The sequence below is a fragment of the Marmota flaviventris genome, chromosome 8 (genome assembly GCF_047511675.1).
Source record: "Marmota flaviventris isolate mMarFla1 chromosome 8, mMarFla1.hap1, whole genome shotgun sequence".
Classification (NCBI taxonomy): Eukaryota; Metazoa; Chordata; class Mammalia; order Rodentia; family Sciuridae; genus Marmota; species Marmota flaviventris.
In genome coordinates this window covers 96,206,971-96,220,253 of record NC_092505.1, presented here as the reverse complement: position 1 = coordinate 96,220,253, position 13,283 = coordinate 96,206,971, and the positions used below count along the sequence as shown (strand labels likewise).

Sequence of the window (13,283 nt, the reverse complement as noted above, 5' to 3'; positions counted from 1 at the left end):
TTACATTCCCAGTTTAACTGGGGTAGTATACCTGTATTTTTAATAGCATATCCTTTTGTACTTTGTTTTTTTCTTTTTCAGTGTTGAAAGTTCAACCCAGGGCTTTGACATGCTAGGTACTCTACTGTTGAGCTACACACCTAGCCCCTTTCACTCTTAAAAATGCTCCAAGTTGGGCTGGGATTGTGGCTCAGTGGTAGAATGCTTGCCTAGCATGTGTGAGGCACTGGGTTTGATTCTCAGCACCACATATAAATAAATAAAGGTTCATCAACAAATAATAAATTTTTTTAAATGCTCCAAATTAGTTTATTAATTATGTGGTTACCCTAGCTATAAGAAATTTGCATTTTAAAATATAATCCAAACAAAACAAAATGTAATTCAAGACAGTTCAGAAAATTATCAAGGTTTGTTTTGCAAACCATTTAATGTTGTAATTTAATTTTCATTGTTTAGAAAATAAATAGCAAATGCTTATCTAGCTTTTATACTATATCAAGCAGTTTTTAAAAATATTATTGTTCCCCACATTTTTTATTGGTGAATTATGGTTGCATGTAATGATGGGATTTGTTGTTACACATTTATACATGCATACTATATAACAATATAATTTAATCAATATCAATCCCCAGCACTTGCCCTTTTCTCCCTACCTCTCACCCCTTAGTCCCTTTCCTGTACTGATCTTCCTTTGATTTTCATGAGATCCACCTCTACCTTTTTTTTTTCCCTTTTCCTCTCTAGCTTCCACATATGAGAGAAAACATACATCCCTTTACCTTGAGTTTACTTATTTCACTTAACATAATGGTCTCTAGTTTCATTTGTTTTCCTACAAATGACATAATTTCATTTTACTTTGTGGCTGAATAGAACTCGTGTGTGTGTGTGTGTGTGTGTGTGTGTGTGTGTGTGTATGTGTATGTGTATGTGTATGTGTATCACGTTTTCTTTACTCATTTATCCATTAATGGACACCTAGGCTGGTTCCATAGTTTGGCTGTTGTGAGTTGTGCTGCTATAAACATGGGTCTGCATATATTACTGTGGTATGATGACTTTCTTTTTTTATTCATTTTTAAAATTTGTTCTTTTTAGATATATATGACAGTGGGGTATATTTTGAATTATATCAGGCAATTTTTCCAGTGCTTTTATGTATATTCATTTAATCCTTATAACAACTCTATGAGATAACTAGTATATAATTTAATTTTGTAGATGAGGAAAATGAAATGTAGGGCAGTTAAGTAACTTGCCCAAGATGACACAGCTAGTAAATGGTAGAGTCAAGGTTTGAAAGCAGGCAGGCTGTCTCCAGAAGACCATGTTTGTTTGTTTATAATATTTTTTAGATGCTGATGGACCTTTATTTTATTCATTTATTGTATATGTGGTGCCAAGAATCAAACCCAGTGCCTCGCACATGCTAGGCAAGCACTCTACCACTGAGCTACAACCTCAGCCCAGAAGACCATGTTTTTAAATTTTTTGTAAATACAAATTTATGGACTTAATTTCTATTCTGAAATTAATGTTATGTACTAAATTAATTAAAATTCATGAAATTAGAAATTCATGAAAATAGAAACAGCTAGCTGGGATCCCAATAGCACTGATATTAAAAATGTCTAACAAATGAAAAGTCACTTCAGGTATTGCTGTTCAAGTACACAAGGCTGTGAGCCATAGTGGTGCATGCCTATAACCCAACAACTAGGAAGGCTGAAGCAGGATGATGGGAAGTTTGAGGCTGGCCTCAGCAATTTAGAAAGACCCTGTCTCAAAATACAGATAAATATGTAGATAGATTTATAGACAGATGGATTGATCAATCTGGGGATGCATCTCAGTGGTAGAGCACCCCTGGGTACATTCCCCAGTGGTGGAGTGGGGAAGCAGGGCTTTGGCCCTGTGTGGTGGCTCATACATATAATCCCAGCCACTCAGGTTAAGGCTGGAGAATTGTAAAATATGAGGCCAAAACAGGACTTTAATTTGACCCTTGACAGTATGAAAAGTCTTATGGTTTTCAAGTTAATTCATTGTTTCTGCTTTCATTACTATGACTTAATTATGAAAATTTTTTGACCTTAATAACAAACAGCAACATGATTGCACACGTCACTATCTCCTTAAAACAAGCTCCCTTTCCTGTTTCTCTTTCACTGAACTTCATAGCTTTTGAAAAATTATATGTAAGGAAAGTTTGTTTTGTTTTTTCATGTGCTGACAATTAACACCACGATGAAGAGAATTGAGTTGAAGAAAAAAACCACTTTCACTCTTTTATGAGCAAACTCTTGGTAATGATTATAACCTTTTTTTGTTTGTTAATAAAATATTTTTGGCAGCGTGCTCATTGTGCCATCTGCACAGACCGAATATGGGGACTTGGACGCCAAGGATATAAGTGCATCAACTGCAAACTCTTGGTTCATAAGAAGTGCCACAAGCTAGTCACAATTGAATGTGGGCGACATTCTTTGCCACCGGTAAGACACAGTTGTCTTTTTTTTTTTTTTAAATATAGTATGCTTGATAAACTATGAAAACAAGGTTAACAAGATTTTGGGCTAGGGTAGTAACTCAGTAGTAGAGCTTTTGCCTAGCATGTGTGAGGCACTAGGTTTGATCCTCAGCACTAAATAAAAATAAGTAAATAAAATAAAGATAGTGTGTCCATCTGCAACTAAAAAAATATTTTTTAAAAATAGGGAGATGTTAAAGAACATCTCAAAAAATTGTTAGTGGGTAGGAACACTTTACATTCCACTTGATATATTGTGAACTTTGTAACTTTTGAAATACTTATGATAATATTTATTTGTAGGATGTAGTTTTCTTCTTTTTGACCTATAAAATTCTCTGATTCTCTGGTTAAGATATAGGAAGAACTATTTAAAAGACTTTTTTCTCTTCTTTAAATTCTTTATAGCTCCCATTATTCTATGCTTAAGCAAAAGAGTTAGGAGTATCTCGTTTGCTATTTAAAGTGTGGGATTACTGGGGGAAAAAAGCATTTAAAATTTTGATTTTTCTCTTCATATTTTACCTATGAATTAAGGCACACTTAGACAAAATAGAGAATGCAGATGAATACAGGAAAAATTAGTTAAAAATTCTCATAGGCCAGGGTTGTGGCTCAGTGGTACGGCGCTTGCCTAGCATGCATGAGGCACTGGGTTCGATCCCTGAAACCACATAAAATTAAAAATAAAGGTATTATGTCCATCTACAACTAAAAATAAAAATTAAAAAAAATATTCTCATAAATTCTGCCATCTAAAGGTAATTGTCTTTTGAGCTATATATTTCCAAAAATTTTCTTATGCAAATTTATTTACATGAGCATTTTCAATTTTTATATATGAAAAATATATAAACATATAAGCATAGGTGAAACCGTACAATGGTGGGTGGATGGAGCAGTCCCCCAGCCTTAAAAGTTAACACTTAATGATCAACTTTATTTTCATCTATTTCCCCCCACTAAACTTTTCCTTGCCCAGTGTTATTTTGAAACTTATATATTTCAGTATATACTTCTAAAAGAGGCTTTTTAAAAATATCTAACTAGAAAAAACAAATTTCTTATTTCAAATATCCATCCAGATAATGCTCAAAATTTCAGTTGTTCCATTAGTGTCATAATTTTGGTTTTTGTTTTCATTAGGAATCAGGATTAAATTGTAATTGATTCATATCTCTTAGATATTTTTAAATTTACTAGTTCATCCCCTGTCCTTTTTTTCCTTATAATTTTATTGTAGAAGACTAGTACTTATCCAACAGAAGGCATGTGTATTGAGTGTCTCTTTTATGTACCTTTTAACAAAAGTGAAGTCATATGCATCCTATTTTTTAACCCATTTTTGTCACTGAACAATATAATCTGGTCATCTTTCTATGTGTATTTATAGCTAGTATAAATACACTTCTTAGCATAGTAATTTGTTACATGTCTCTACTATAATTTATTTAACCTGTGGTTGATTATAACTTACTTTCCTGGGGTTGAACCATTAGGGTTGTTTATAAAGAAAATCATGATGAACTGCATGATAAATAAATCTTATTTCCTTAAAGATCCAGCAACAGAATTACTAGGTTAAAAGAAATGCATTTTTAGAAGGAATAGGATGCATCTTTCTAAATTGTCCTCTACAGTGATTATATCATGTTTATTTATTGGCCTTCTTTGGACATTTATTGAAAGTAGGATATTACTGTTAGCTCTTCAGTATTGGAATTATGGAGTGAGTTCATAGAAGTTTAGGAATGGGTTTAAAGTTAAGGTGGGGGGGAATCCAATTTTAAGGAAAATCAGAAGGCTACAAATTATAAACATAATTTTCCTGGTTCCTAATGATATTCCTGAGTATTCCTAGGTGATAAAAAGACTTGTGTGTTCATACATGTAGAAGAAAGAGGGATAGTGTTATTGTTACTTTAAGATAGAGGTTGAATTTCTTCAAAAATCCATACCCTTCAAAGCCTGTCATTAAGTAGTTTTAAAATTATAATTGTGTGTCTAATGTTCTTCCTCAAGTTTACTTCTTCCTGCATTAAATTTGAATATAAGATTAACAAATTAGTAACAACTTTGGTTTGAATTAACATTGTTCCTGAGATTATTTGCAGATGGTTGTTGGTTAAGTCAGTTTCTAGAAGGTATTTCCTTTCCTTTTTTGGGCCACTGACACCTTTAAGAATGTTCAGAAAAATGGGAAACCTATAAAATAAAACATAATTTTAAAGAGTTTATAAATATCTTGAAAACTATCTCTGGACCTCAACAAAGAACTCATATTCTAGAAATATCTTGCCAAAGACTTAAAGTGGAATTCAAGAAAGAAAAGATAATATAGAAGAGAAACAAATCAGAGTGCATAGGAGTTTAATTTCCAATCAATGGTTTGAATTAGTTTTGTTTTGTTTTTTTTGTAAAATGTGACTAACGTTATCTCATTCACAGGAATGTTATAGGGTTTTATAAAACACTACTAGATATAATAACAACTGTCACCTAAGGTTTATTCTTTCAAATTTAAATTTTAATATTCCTCATTGAAAAAAATGTTGTTTCTGAATTTATAGAAATATTGGAATTTAAAAAGAATCTACTAAGTGTGTCTTTGGAAATGTTTATAGGAACCAATGATGCCAATGGACCAGTCCTCCATGCATTCAGACCATCCACAGACAGGTAAGAATGAGGCTCACATGAACCATTTTTCATAAACAAGGTAGTATTTGAAGACTTCTACCCAAGCTCAAAAACATTAATATTCTTCTCTAGCAATAGGAAATAAGCTTATTTTGTGGTGGTAAGTTTAGTCATAATATTTATTTAACCATATAGTTTACATAAATATTTTAGATATTTGTGTAAAATCTTAAGAAATAACTTATTTTTCTAATTCAGATACATTTCTTTTTGAGACTCTTTTACATTCATCAAACCTAGTTTGTTTTTCACCATGAAAAAATTTAAAGCAGATTTTGTGGACCATATTGACTGTATTCAGGTGACCTATTTTTATTCCAAGCCTTATTAGCAGAAGTAGATATTATGTAGAAGATAGAAATGCAGTTATAGGAAATCTAAAACTATGCTGTGAGTAAAAATGTTAAATAGGAACAAAACCTTAAGCACAGATCTGAGAAATTTGGAGAGCAATTAAATGGGATACAGCAGCATGATCTGGTCTTTATTCAATTAAAAAAAAAAAAACATGAAAAAGGAAGATAGGAGTTTTTCTGGAAAAACAATGCAGTCTCTTTCTCCTGAAGCTATGAAATGTAGGGCCTTTTCCCCCAGTTGCTTTAAGGAATAAAAGCCCAGCATTATCATTTCTTTTTTTTCTTTTTTTTTTTTTTTTTTTATTGGTTGTTCAAAACATTACAAAGCTCTTGACATATCATATTTCTTTTTTTTTTCTTTTTTATTGTTGGCTGTTCAAAACATTACATAGTTCTTGATATATCATATTTCACACTTTGATTCAAGTGGGTTATGAACTCCCATTTTTGCCCCATGACATATCATATTTCATACATTAGATTCAAGTTGGTTATGAACTCCCAATTTTACCCCAGATACAGATTGCAGAATCACATCGGTTACACATCCACATTTTTACATAATGCCCTATTAGTAACTGTTGTATTCTGCTACCTTTCCTACTTTAGAAAGTCAGTGACATTTTTGAAGTGTGAAAAAAGTAAGAAAAAAGACTGCTGTGCTTCAGTCATACTGAAAGATTTAAATAGGGTTTTTGAGTCAGCCATATACAAGGAATTTCTTGATTAATTTGTAAAAAAAAAAAAAGAGAGAGAATTGTTTAAAAAATATTTATTAGAGCAATACTTGACTACCAAGTTGGTGCTTTCTCTCTCTACCTAAAGATTAGGATTTGACTCTTAAGTTTATATATAACATTTTATTAGTAGGACAAGTATTCAGATTTAAATGATAAAAACTTACTCAGAAGAAAAAAACTCAAAAAGAAGTGCAAACTCATAATCATCAAAAGAAATATTTATGTTAAAGTACTTTAATTGTGTTTCTTTTTAATTCTTGGGTTTGGATTTTTAGTAATTCCATATAATCCTTCAAGTCATGAGAGTTTGGACCAAGTTGGTGAGGAAAAGGAGGTAAGATAACTTGTTATATTATAAATACACTATTTCAGTAGCTTTTTTTTTGGGGGGGGGGCAGTGTTGGGGATTGAACCCAGGGCCTTATGCATGCAAAGCAAGCACTCTACCAACTGAGCTATATCTTCAGCCCCTCAGTAGCTTTTTAATAAGATACAACAGTTTAGAAATATGACACATTGGCTTAGGTATTAGATGATAGTGATAAAAGACAAATGGTTTTTAATAATTTGAGAATTTTATTCTGATTTAATTTGGTAATTAATTTAAATTAGGAAATAGTTTGGGAAACATTTTCATTTTAAAATAATCTAAAAATCACAATGTATGGTATTTAGAATACTTGGTAATATTAGAATTATTGATTCTTTCAGTTTGTCAACTAATTGCTTATTTTAAATACAATTAAAATATCTTAATTGCCACTATTGTTTTCTATTAATTAAGCATTTTATCAGTTTTTAAAACAGAACAAATTCCTAATTTAAATTTTTTTGTGCTACAGGCACTCAAACACTGAGCCATATCCTTACCCCTTTTTTATTTGTTTAATTTTACTTAGAGACAGGGTCTCATTAAGTTGCTTAGGGCCTTGCTAAAATGCTAAAGCTGGCTTTAAGCTTGAAATCCTCCTGCCTCAGCCTCCTGAGCCAATGGGATTATAGGCATGTACCACTGCACACAGTTAGAAAATATTTAAAATAGTTATTTTTTTTAAAGTGTGTAGTGCAAATCATTATTGTGGCTCACCCCTTCTAAGTTTGACTTCTTAGAGTAACCACTTTTTAGCCATAATTTTGTGTGTGTGTGTGTGTATGTGTTTCCCCGTTGAATGTTTATATCTGTGTTTTTTGGTTTTTGAAGTTTATGTATTTCTGGACATAAAAAATTTAGTTCACACTTCCTCCTCCTTTCTCCTTTTCTTTTTAGTGTATGATAGGCGTATTATATTTTGCTCTTCTCTTGGTTACCTTTTGAAAAAAACAACTGTGCTGAATGACAGGATTCCTCATGCCCAAAATCCAACTACTTGGGAGATGGGAGTCAGAAGGATTACAAGTTTCTGGCCAACTTGGGCAACTTTTAGTGAGACCCTGCCTTAAAATAAAATTTTTAAGAAAGTGCTTGTGGAGAATGATATTGGCCAAATTATATTGTTATATTGTGTGCATGTACAAATATGTAACAATAAATGTATAACTATAATGCACCAATAAAAAAGAATGGGGGAATAAAGATCTGGGGTGGGAACTCAGTGGTAGAGCACTTGCTTAGCATGTGTGAAGCCTGTGTTCAATCTCCAGTACCACCACAGCAGTCAATAAAATCTAACTTTTTATTATGGAAAATTTCAAACATAAAGTAGGCAGAATAGTATAAGAAAACCCCTGTATCCATTACCCAGTTAAAATAATTAGTATTACATGGTTAGTCTTCTTATCTACCTGCATTTTTTGGTACATTATAATTACGTATAACAGTGGGGTTCTTTTTACCATATTCATACATAACATACAATTTGATGAATCTCATTTCCCTGAACCTTCCTTTCCCTCCCCTTCTCCTTCCTTCTAATCCTCTTTCTGGACTTTACAAATATTCCTTCTATTATTATTATTTTAATTAGTATATTTTATTTATATCTATTATCTATAACAATTTATTATTGTATCTTTATACATGAACATAGTATAATTTGGTAGATTTCATTCCCCAATGTTCCCATATGCCCTCCTCTCCTCCCTCCCTTTGATTCCTTTCCTCTATTCTATTGGACTTCTGTTTTTGTGATATTCCCCCCACTTTGTTAAAAATATGTATCTGCCCAACACACAACACCAGCTTCTTCATATGAGGGAAAACATTTGATCTTGACTTTCTTAGTCTGGTTTGTTTCACTTAGCACAGTATCTCTAATTCCATCCATTTATTTTCACATTACATAATTTCATTCTTCTTTATGGCTGAGTAAAACTCCATTTTACATATGTATACCACATTTTCTTTGTACCTAGGCTGGTTTTATAACTTAGCTATTGTGAATTTGCTCTTATAAACATAGGTATGCATATATTATCATAGTGTACTGATTTTAGATCTTTTGGATAAATACCAAGGAGTGGGATAGCTGGGTGATATGGTGATTCCATTCCTAGTTTTTGAGGATTCTCCATACTGCTTTCCAAAGTGGTTGTATTAATTTTCAGTCCCACCAACATTATATAAGTGCACTTTTCCCCCACATCCTTTCCAGCAATTATTGTTATTTATATTCTTGATAATCTCCATTTTTACTGGAGCAAGATAAAAATCTCAATATAGTTTGGATTTGCATTTCTCTTAATTCCTCAGGATGTCGAATGTATATTCATGTCTGTTGGCCATTTGTGTTTTTTCTTCTGAGAAATGTCGGTTTAGTTCATTTGCCCATCCATTAGTCAGGTTATGTATTTTTTTGAGTTCTTTATATGTTCTGGATATTAATCCCCTGTTGGAAAAGTAACTGGCAAAGATCTTTTTATTTTGATGTTGTCCTACTTATTGATTCTTGGTTTTATTTCTTGAACTTCAGGAATTTTTTGAGACATTCAGTGCTTACACTCCTTTTTTTGTTTGAATATTTAAAAAAAATTTTTTTAAATATCTTTATTTATTTGTATGTAGTGCTGAGGATCGAACCCACTGCCTCATGCGTGCTAGGCAAGCACTCTACCACTGAGCCATATCCCCCGCCCTTGAGATTTTCTTTTCCTTTATTTAATTTATTTATTTTTATGTGGTGCTGAAGATCAAACCCAGTGCCTCACACATGCAAGGCAAGTGCTCTACTACTGAGTCACAACCCCATCCCTCATTGTTTTAATATTAATCCTATGTTTGTTTCTAGCAATTTTAGTGTTTCTGGTCTAATTTCCAGGTCTTTGATTCATTTTGAGATGCTTTTTTTTTTAATATTTATTTTTTTAGTTGTAGTTGGACACAATACCTTTATTTGTTTTTGTGTGGTGCTGAGGATCCAACCCAGGGCCTCGCACTTGCTAGGCGAGCATGCTACCACTGAGCCACAACGCTAGCCCTTGAGTTGCTTTTTAATGCCAGGTGAGAGATAGGGATCTAGTTTCATTCTGCTATATGTGAATTTTTAGTTTTCCCAGCACCATTTGTTAAAAAGGCTGTCTTTTCTCCAACATATGCTTTGGGCACCTTTGTCAAGGATCAAATGACTTAATCTACATCCATTTGTCTCTCTCTTCTATTCCAGTGGTCTTCATGTCTGTTATTATGCTGATACCATACTGTTTGTGTTACTATTGCTCTATAATATAGTTTGAGATTGTCTGCCCACTTTCTCTACTGCTGTATTTTTGAAGGAAATCTGTTGGTCACCTGTTTAATCTCACATCTTAGTTTCTTGTTCTGTTTTAGCCAATATATTGACTCTGTTTTAGCTACCTATACTCTCTCTTCAAATTTTTCTTTTAGTTACATAGTTTACTTTTACATTGCCAACGTTGTCAACATTTATAATCTGTCTTACAACTAACAAAATCTTCTACATTTTGTTCACAAGTTAAATGAGTCAGTTAAAGAAAGACATTCCTAATAATACGGACTAAATTCTCTGTTCTTCTGGTACTATAAGTTGTTAAGGTTTTCTTTCCTTTGGTCTTTGAACCTTTTATATAGTTTGTGCTCCTTTTAGAAATCTTTACTGCTGTTATTATTATTATTATTAATTTCAGTTTGGTTGTTTATCAGACTCATCTACCTTTATTTTTACAGTTTTTAATATCTTCTAAATTGTAGAAATAGATGTAGCAGAATGCACAGATCATTAATATTTGGCAGATATGTTTTCACGAAGTGAACACTTATTTCATTTCATAGATGATCACTTGGATCAAGAGTGAAGGTCCTTCAGCATCCTGAAATACCATTTTATGCTTTCTCCCAGCCACTAGGACTCCCTTCTCCCCAAACACAACCACTGTCTTAGCACCACACATTAATTTTGCCTTTTTGTTGTTCAAACTTTATATAAATGGATTCATACAGCTTGTATTCTTTTGTATTTGTTTTCTTTCACACAGCAGGATGTGAGAGTCCTCCATGTATCACACAGCAGTATTTCATTTGTTTTCACTGTTATGTCAGTTTTTCTGTTCTACTGTTGATTTGCCCCCCTAGATTTTGATTATTATGATTTGCTGCTATGAATATTCTTGGAAATGTGGTTTGGTACACATGTATTAAAATTTCGGTTAGGTGTGTGACTAATTGTGGAGTTGGTTAGTTCATATGCACATTCAACTTTAGTAGATAATGGCAACAGTTTTCTATTTGTGTCAGTTTCTAGTTTCACCAACAGGGTATGAGTTCATTTGCTCTACATCCTTGTCAACACTTTGTATAGTCAGTCTCTAATTTTAGCAAATCTGTTGAATGTGTAGTGTTGATATTATGATTTTTTAAAAACTTCATTCTTTTACTGGTTTGTCTAGAGATTGCATCTTGCGTTCTTATTAAAATTTAGTACAAATTATTAATAATACTTTCATCATTTTCCAGAAAATACAGTGACCTTAGCATATTTCTGATTAATTTCTTTTTCTTTCCTGCCTTTGGTGCTTTTTGCATAGTTTAAAATTCTGTGTATGTGTGTTAGTGTTTTAAATAATTGATCCCTTAATTTGCCCACATTTTACTTTTTGTTCTTTCCTTTTTGTGTCATTGTTCTTCCATCTGACATATTTTTCTTCCTGAAGAACTCAATTTCATATTTTCTTATAAGCTTACTGGTGATGGGTTTAGTAGTTTTTACCTGAAAATGTTTTTATTTCACTTTGTTTTTGAGGACTATTTTTGCAGCATATAGAATTCTAGGTTAGTACTCACTTTCCTTAGGCCTTTTGAAGGTGACATTCCACTGTTACCTGGCTTCTGTTATTTCATGTAGTCTTTCATCATTGTGTCTGAAAGGAACTGTGCTTTTTTTTTTTTATTTAATTTTTTTATAGTTTGCAATTAAGCATTGACTTATTTTCTTACCATTCTCTTCTTTCTTAACCTGCCCTAATCTGTTTTTAATTCCTCTTTGTTTATTCTTATTACCATAGCAAATTATTAGTATTATTTCTAAATCTTCACATGATTCTGTCTTTCATTAGCTGAACTGCTTCATGTTTGTTTCCTGTCTATATAATCTAAAAATGCCTCTAAATGTGTCTTCTGATTAGCTTAGATCTCATATATCAGCATACTCTTTCATCCTCATGTCCCCTTGTAACTCCCAAAGTCAATATGAAGACTCGAACTATTATCCCAACCATTCTGTCAGTCTAACCTACTCACACACTTTATTTTTCCTATCAGTGATACCTCCAATCCCCCAGTCACAAAAGTTATTATCATTTTTTATTCATGCATTTCCATTGCCCCCATACCTAAAAGTTAACAGAAACCAGGTCTTTGTAAACCCTCCTTGAACATTTCTCAGATTTCAACTCCCTTCCATTCCTACTTTTACTTTAGCTCAGACTTATCCTATCTCATGTGTATTATATGGCTTGCAATTATATAAGAATTAAGAACTTAACATGTTTATGTTAAGAAAATATTTAAAATCATTATAAGTATAACAAGGTGTTAGAAATGTAAGTTACTGCTGGGCACAGTGGTACACACATCTAATTCCAGCAACTCAGGAGACTGAGGCAGGTCAGTATGAGCAACTTAATGAGATCTTGTCTCAAAATAAATAAAAAGAGCTGGGGATGTATCTCAGTGGTTAAATACCCCAGTATCTAAATAAGTAAGTAAATGTTACTATTCAGTGTACTTTTAGGTATAACTCTTTGATATGAATGTTCTCAACAGGCAATGAACACCAGGGAAAGTGGCAAAGCTTCATCCAGTTTAGGTCTTCAGGATTTTGATTTGCTTCGGGTAATAGGAAGAGGAAGTTATGCCAAAGTACTGTTGGTTAGATTAAAAAAAACAGATCGTATTTATGCGATGAAAGTTGTGAAAAAAGAGCTCGTCAATGATGATGAGGTAAGCACAGTAGAGTTCTACTTCTAAGCTGTTAATCTCCCTTAGAGTACTGTATCAGAGAAAGCCTCAATGTTCATGTTTTATTATTTTGCTGTACCTTTCTTAATATGTTTCAAACAGATTATGTAAGAGATCTTTAGTCTGATTACTGCTAGATTTTTTCTTTTAAATAAAAACCAAACCATATATTACCAGAAGTCCTTGAACTTTATAAAAGTTTTCTAAAGCATTGCATAATACTGGAAGGTTAACTAGTGGTGTTTTTCCCTTTTTGTATAAATTTTTGCTTCATGATTATCAGTGCCTCTGATATTTAGCCTTGTTAGTTCATAGTTGAATTTGTGATACTTGAATTGCTAAAGAACAAATTTATCATTAGTTTTGATTATTTAATCTCAGTTTGACGTAGATTTCTTTCATATTTTAATTTAGGATATTGATTGGGTACAGACAGAAAAGCATGTTTTTGAGCAGGCTTCAAATCATCCTTTTCTTGTTGGGCTGCATTCATGCTTTCAGACAGAAAGCAGGTAAGACTGAAAGAGAGTGGGATGAATCCT

The 13,283-nt window shown here is 32.4% G+C and overlaps 1 protein-coding gene across 1 annotated transcript in view; it reads left to right on the top strand.

Annotated features, from left to right (window-relative positions):
* Prkci (protein kinase C iota) overlaps nt 1–13,283 on the top strand; it is a 69,377-nt gene that overhangs the window by 30,314 nt on the left and 25,780 nt on the right. The window contains exons 6-10 of the mRNA XM_027942198.2: nt 2,361–2,501; nt 5,161–5,215; nt 6,608–6,666; nt 12,547–12,723; nt 13,156–13,253. Of these exons, the coding sequence (XP_027797999.2) occupies nt 2,361–2,501; nt 5,161–5,215; nt 6,608–6,666; nt 12,547–12,723; nt 13,156–13,253 (530 nt within the window). The remainder of the gene's footprint in view (nt 1–2,360; nt 2,502–5,160; nt 5,216–6,607; nt 6,667–12,546; nt 12,724–13,155; nt 13,254–13,283) is intronic.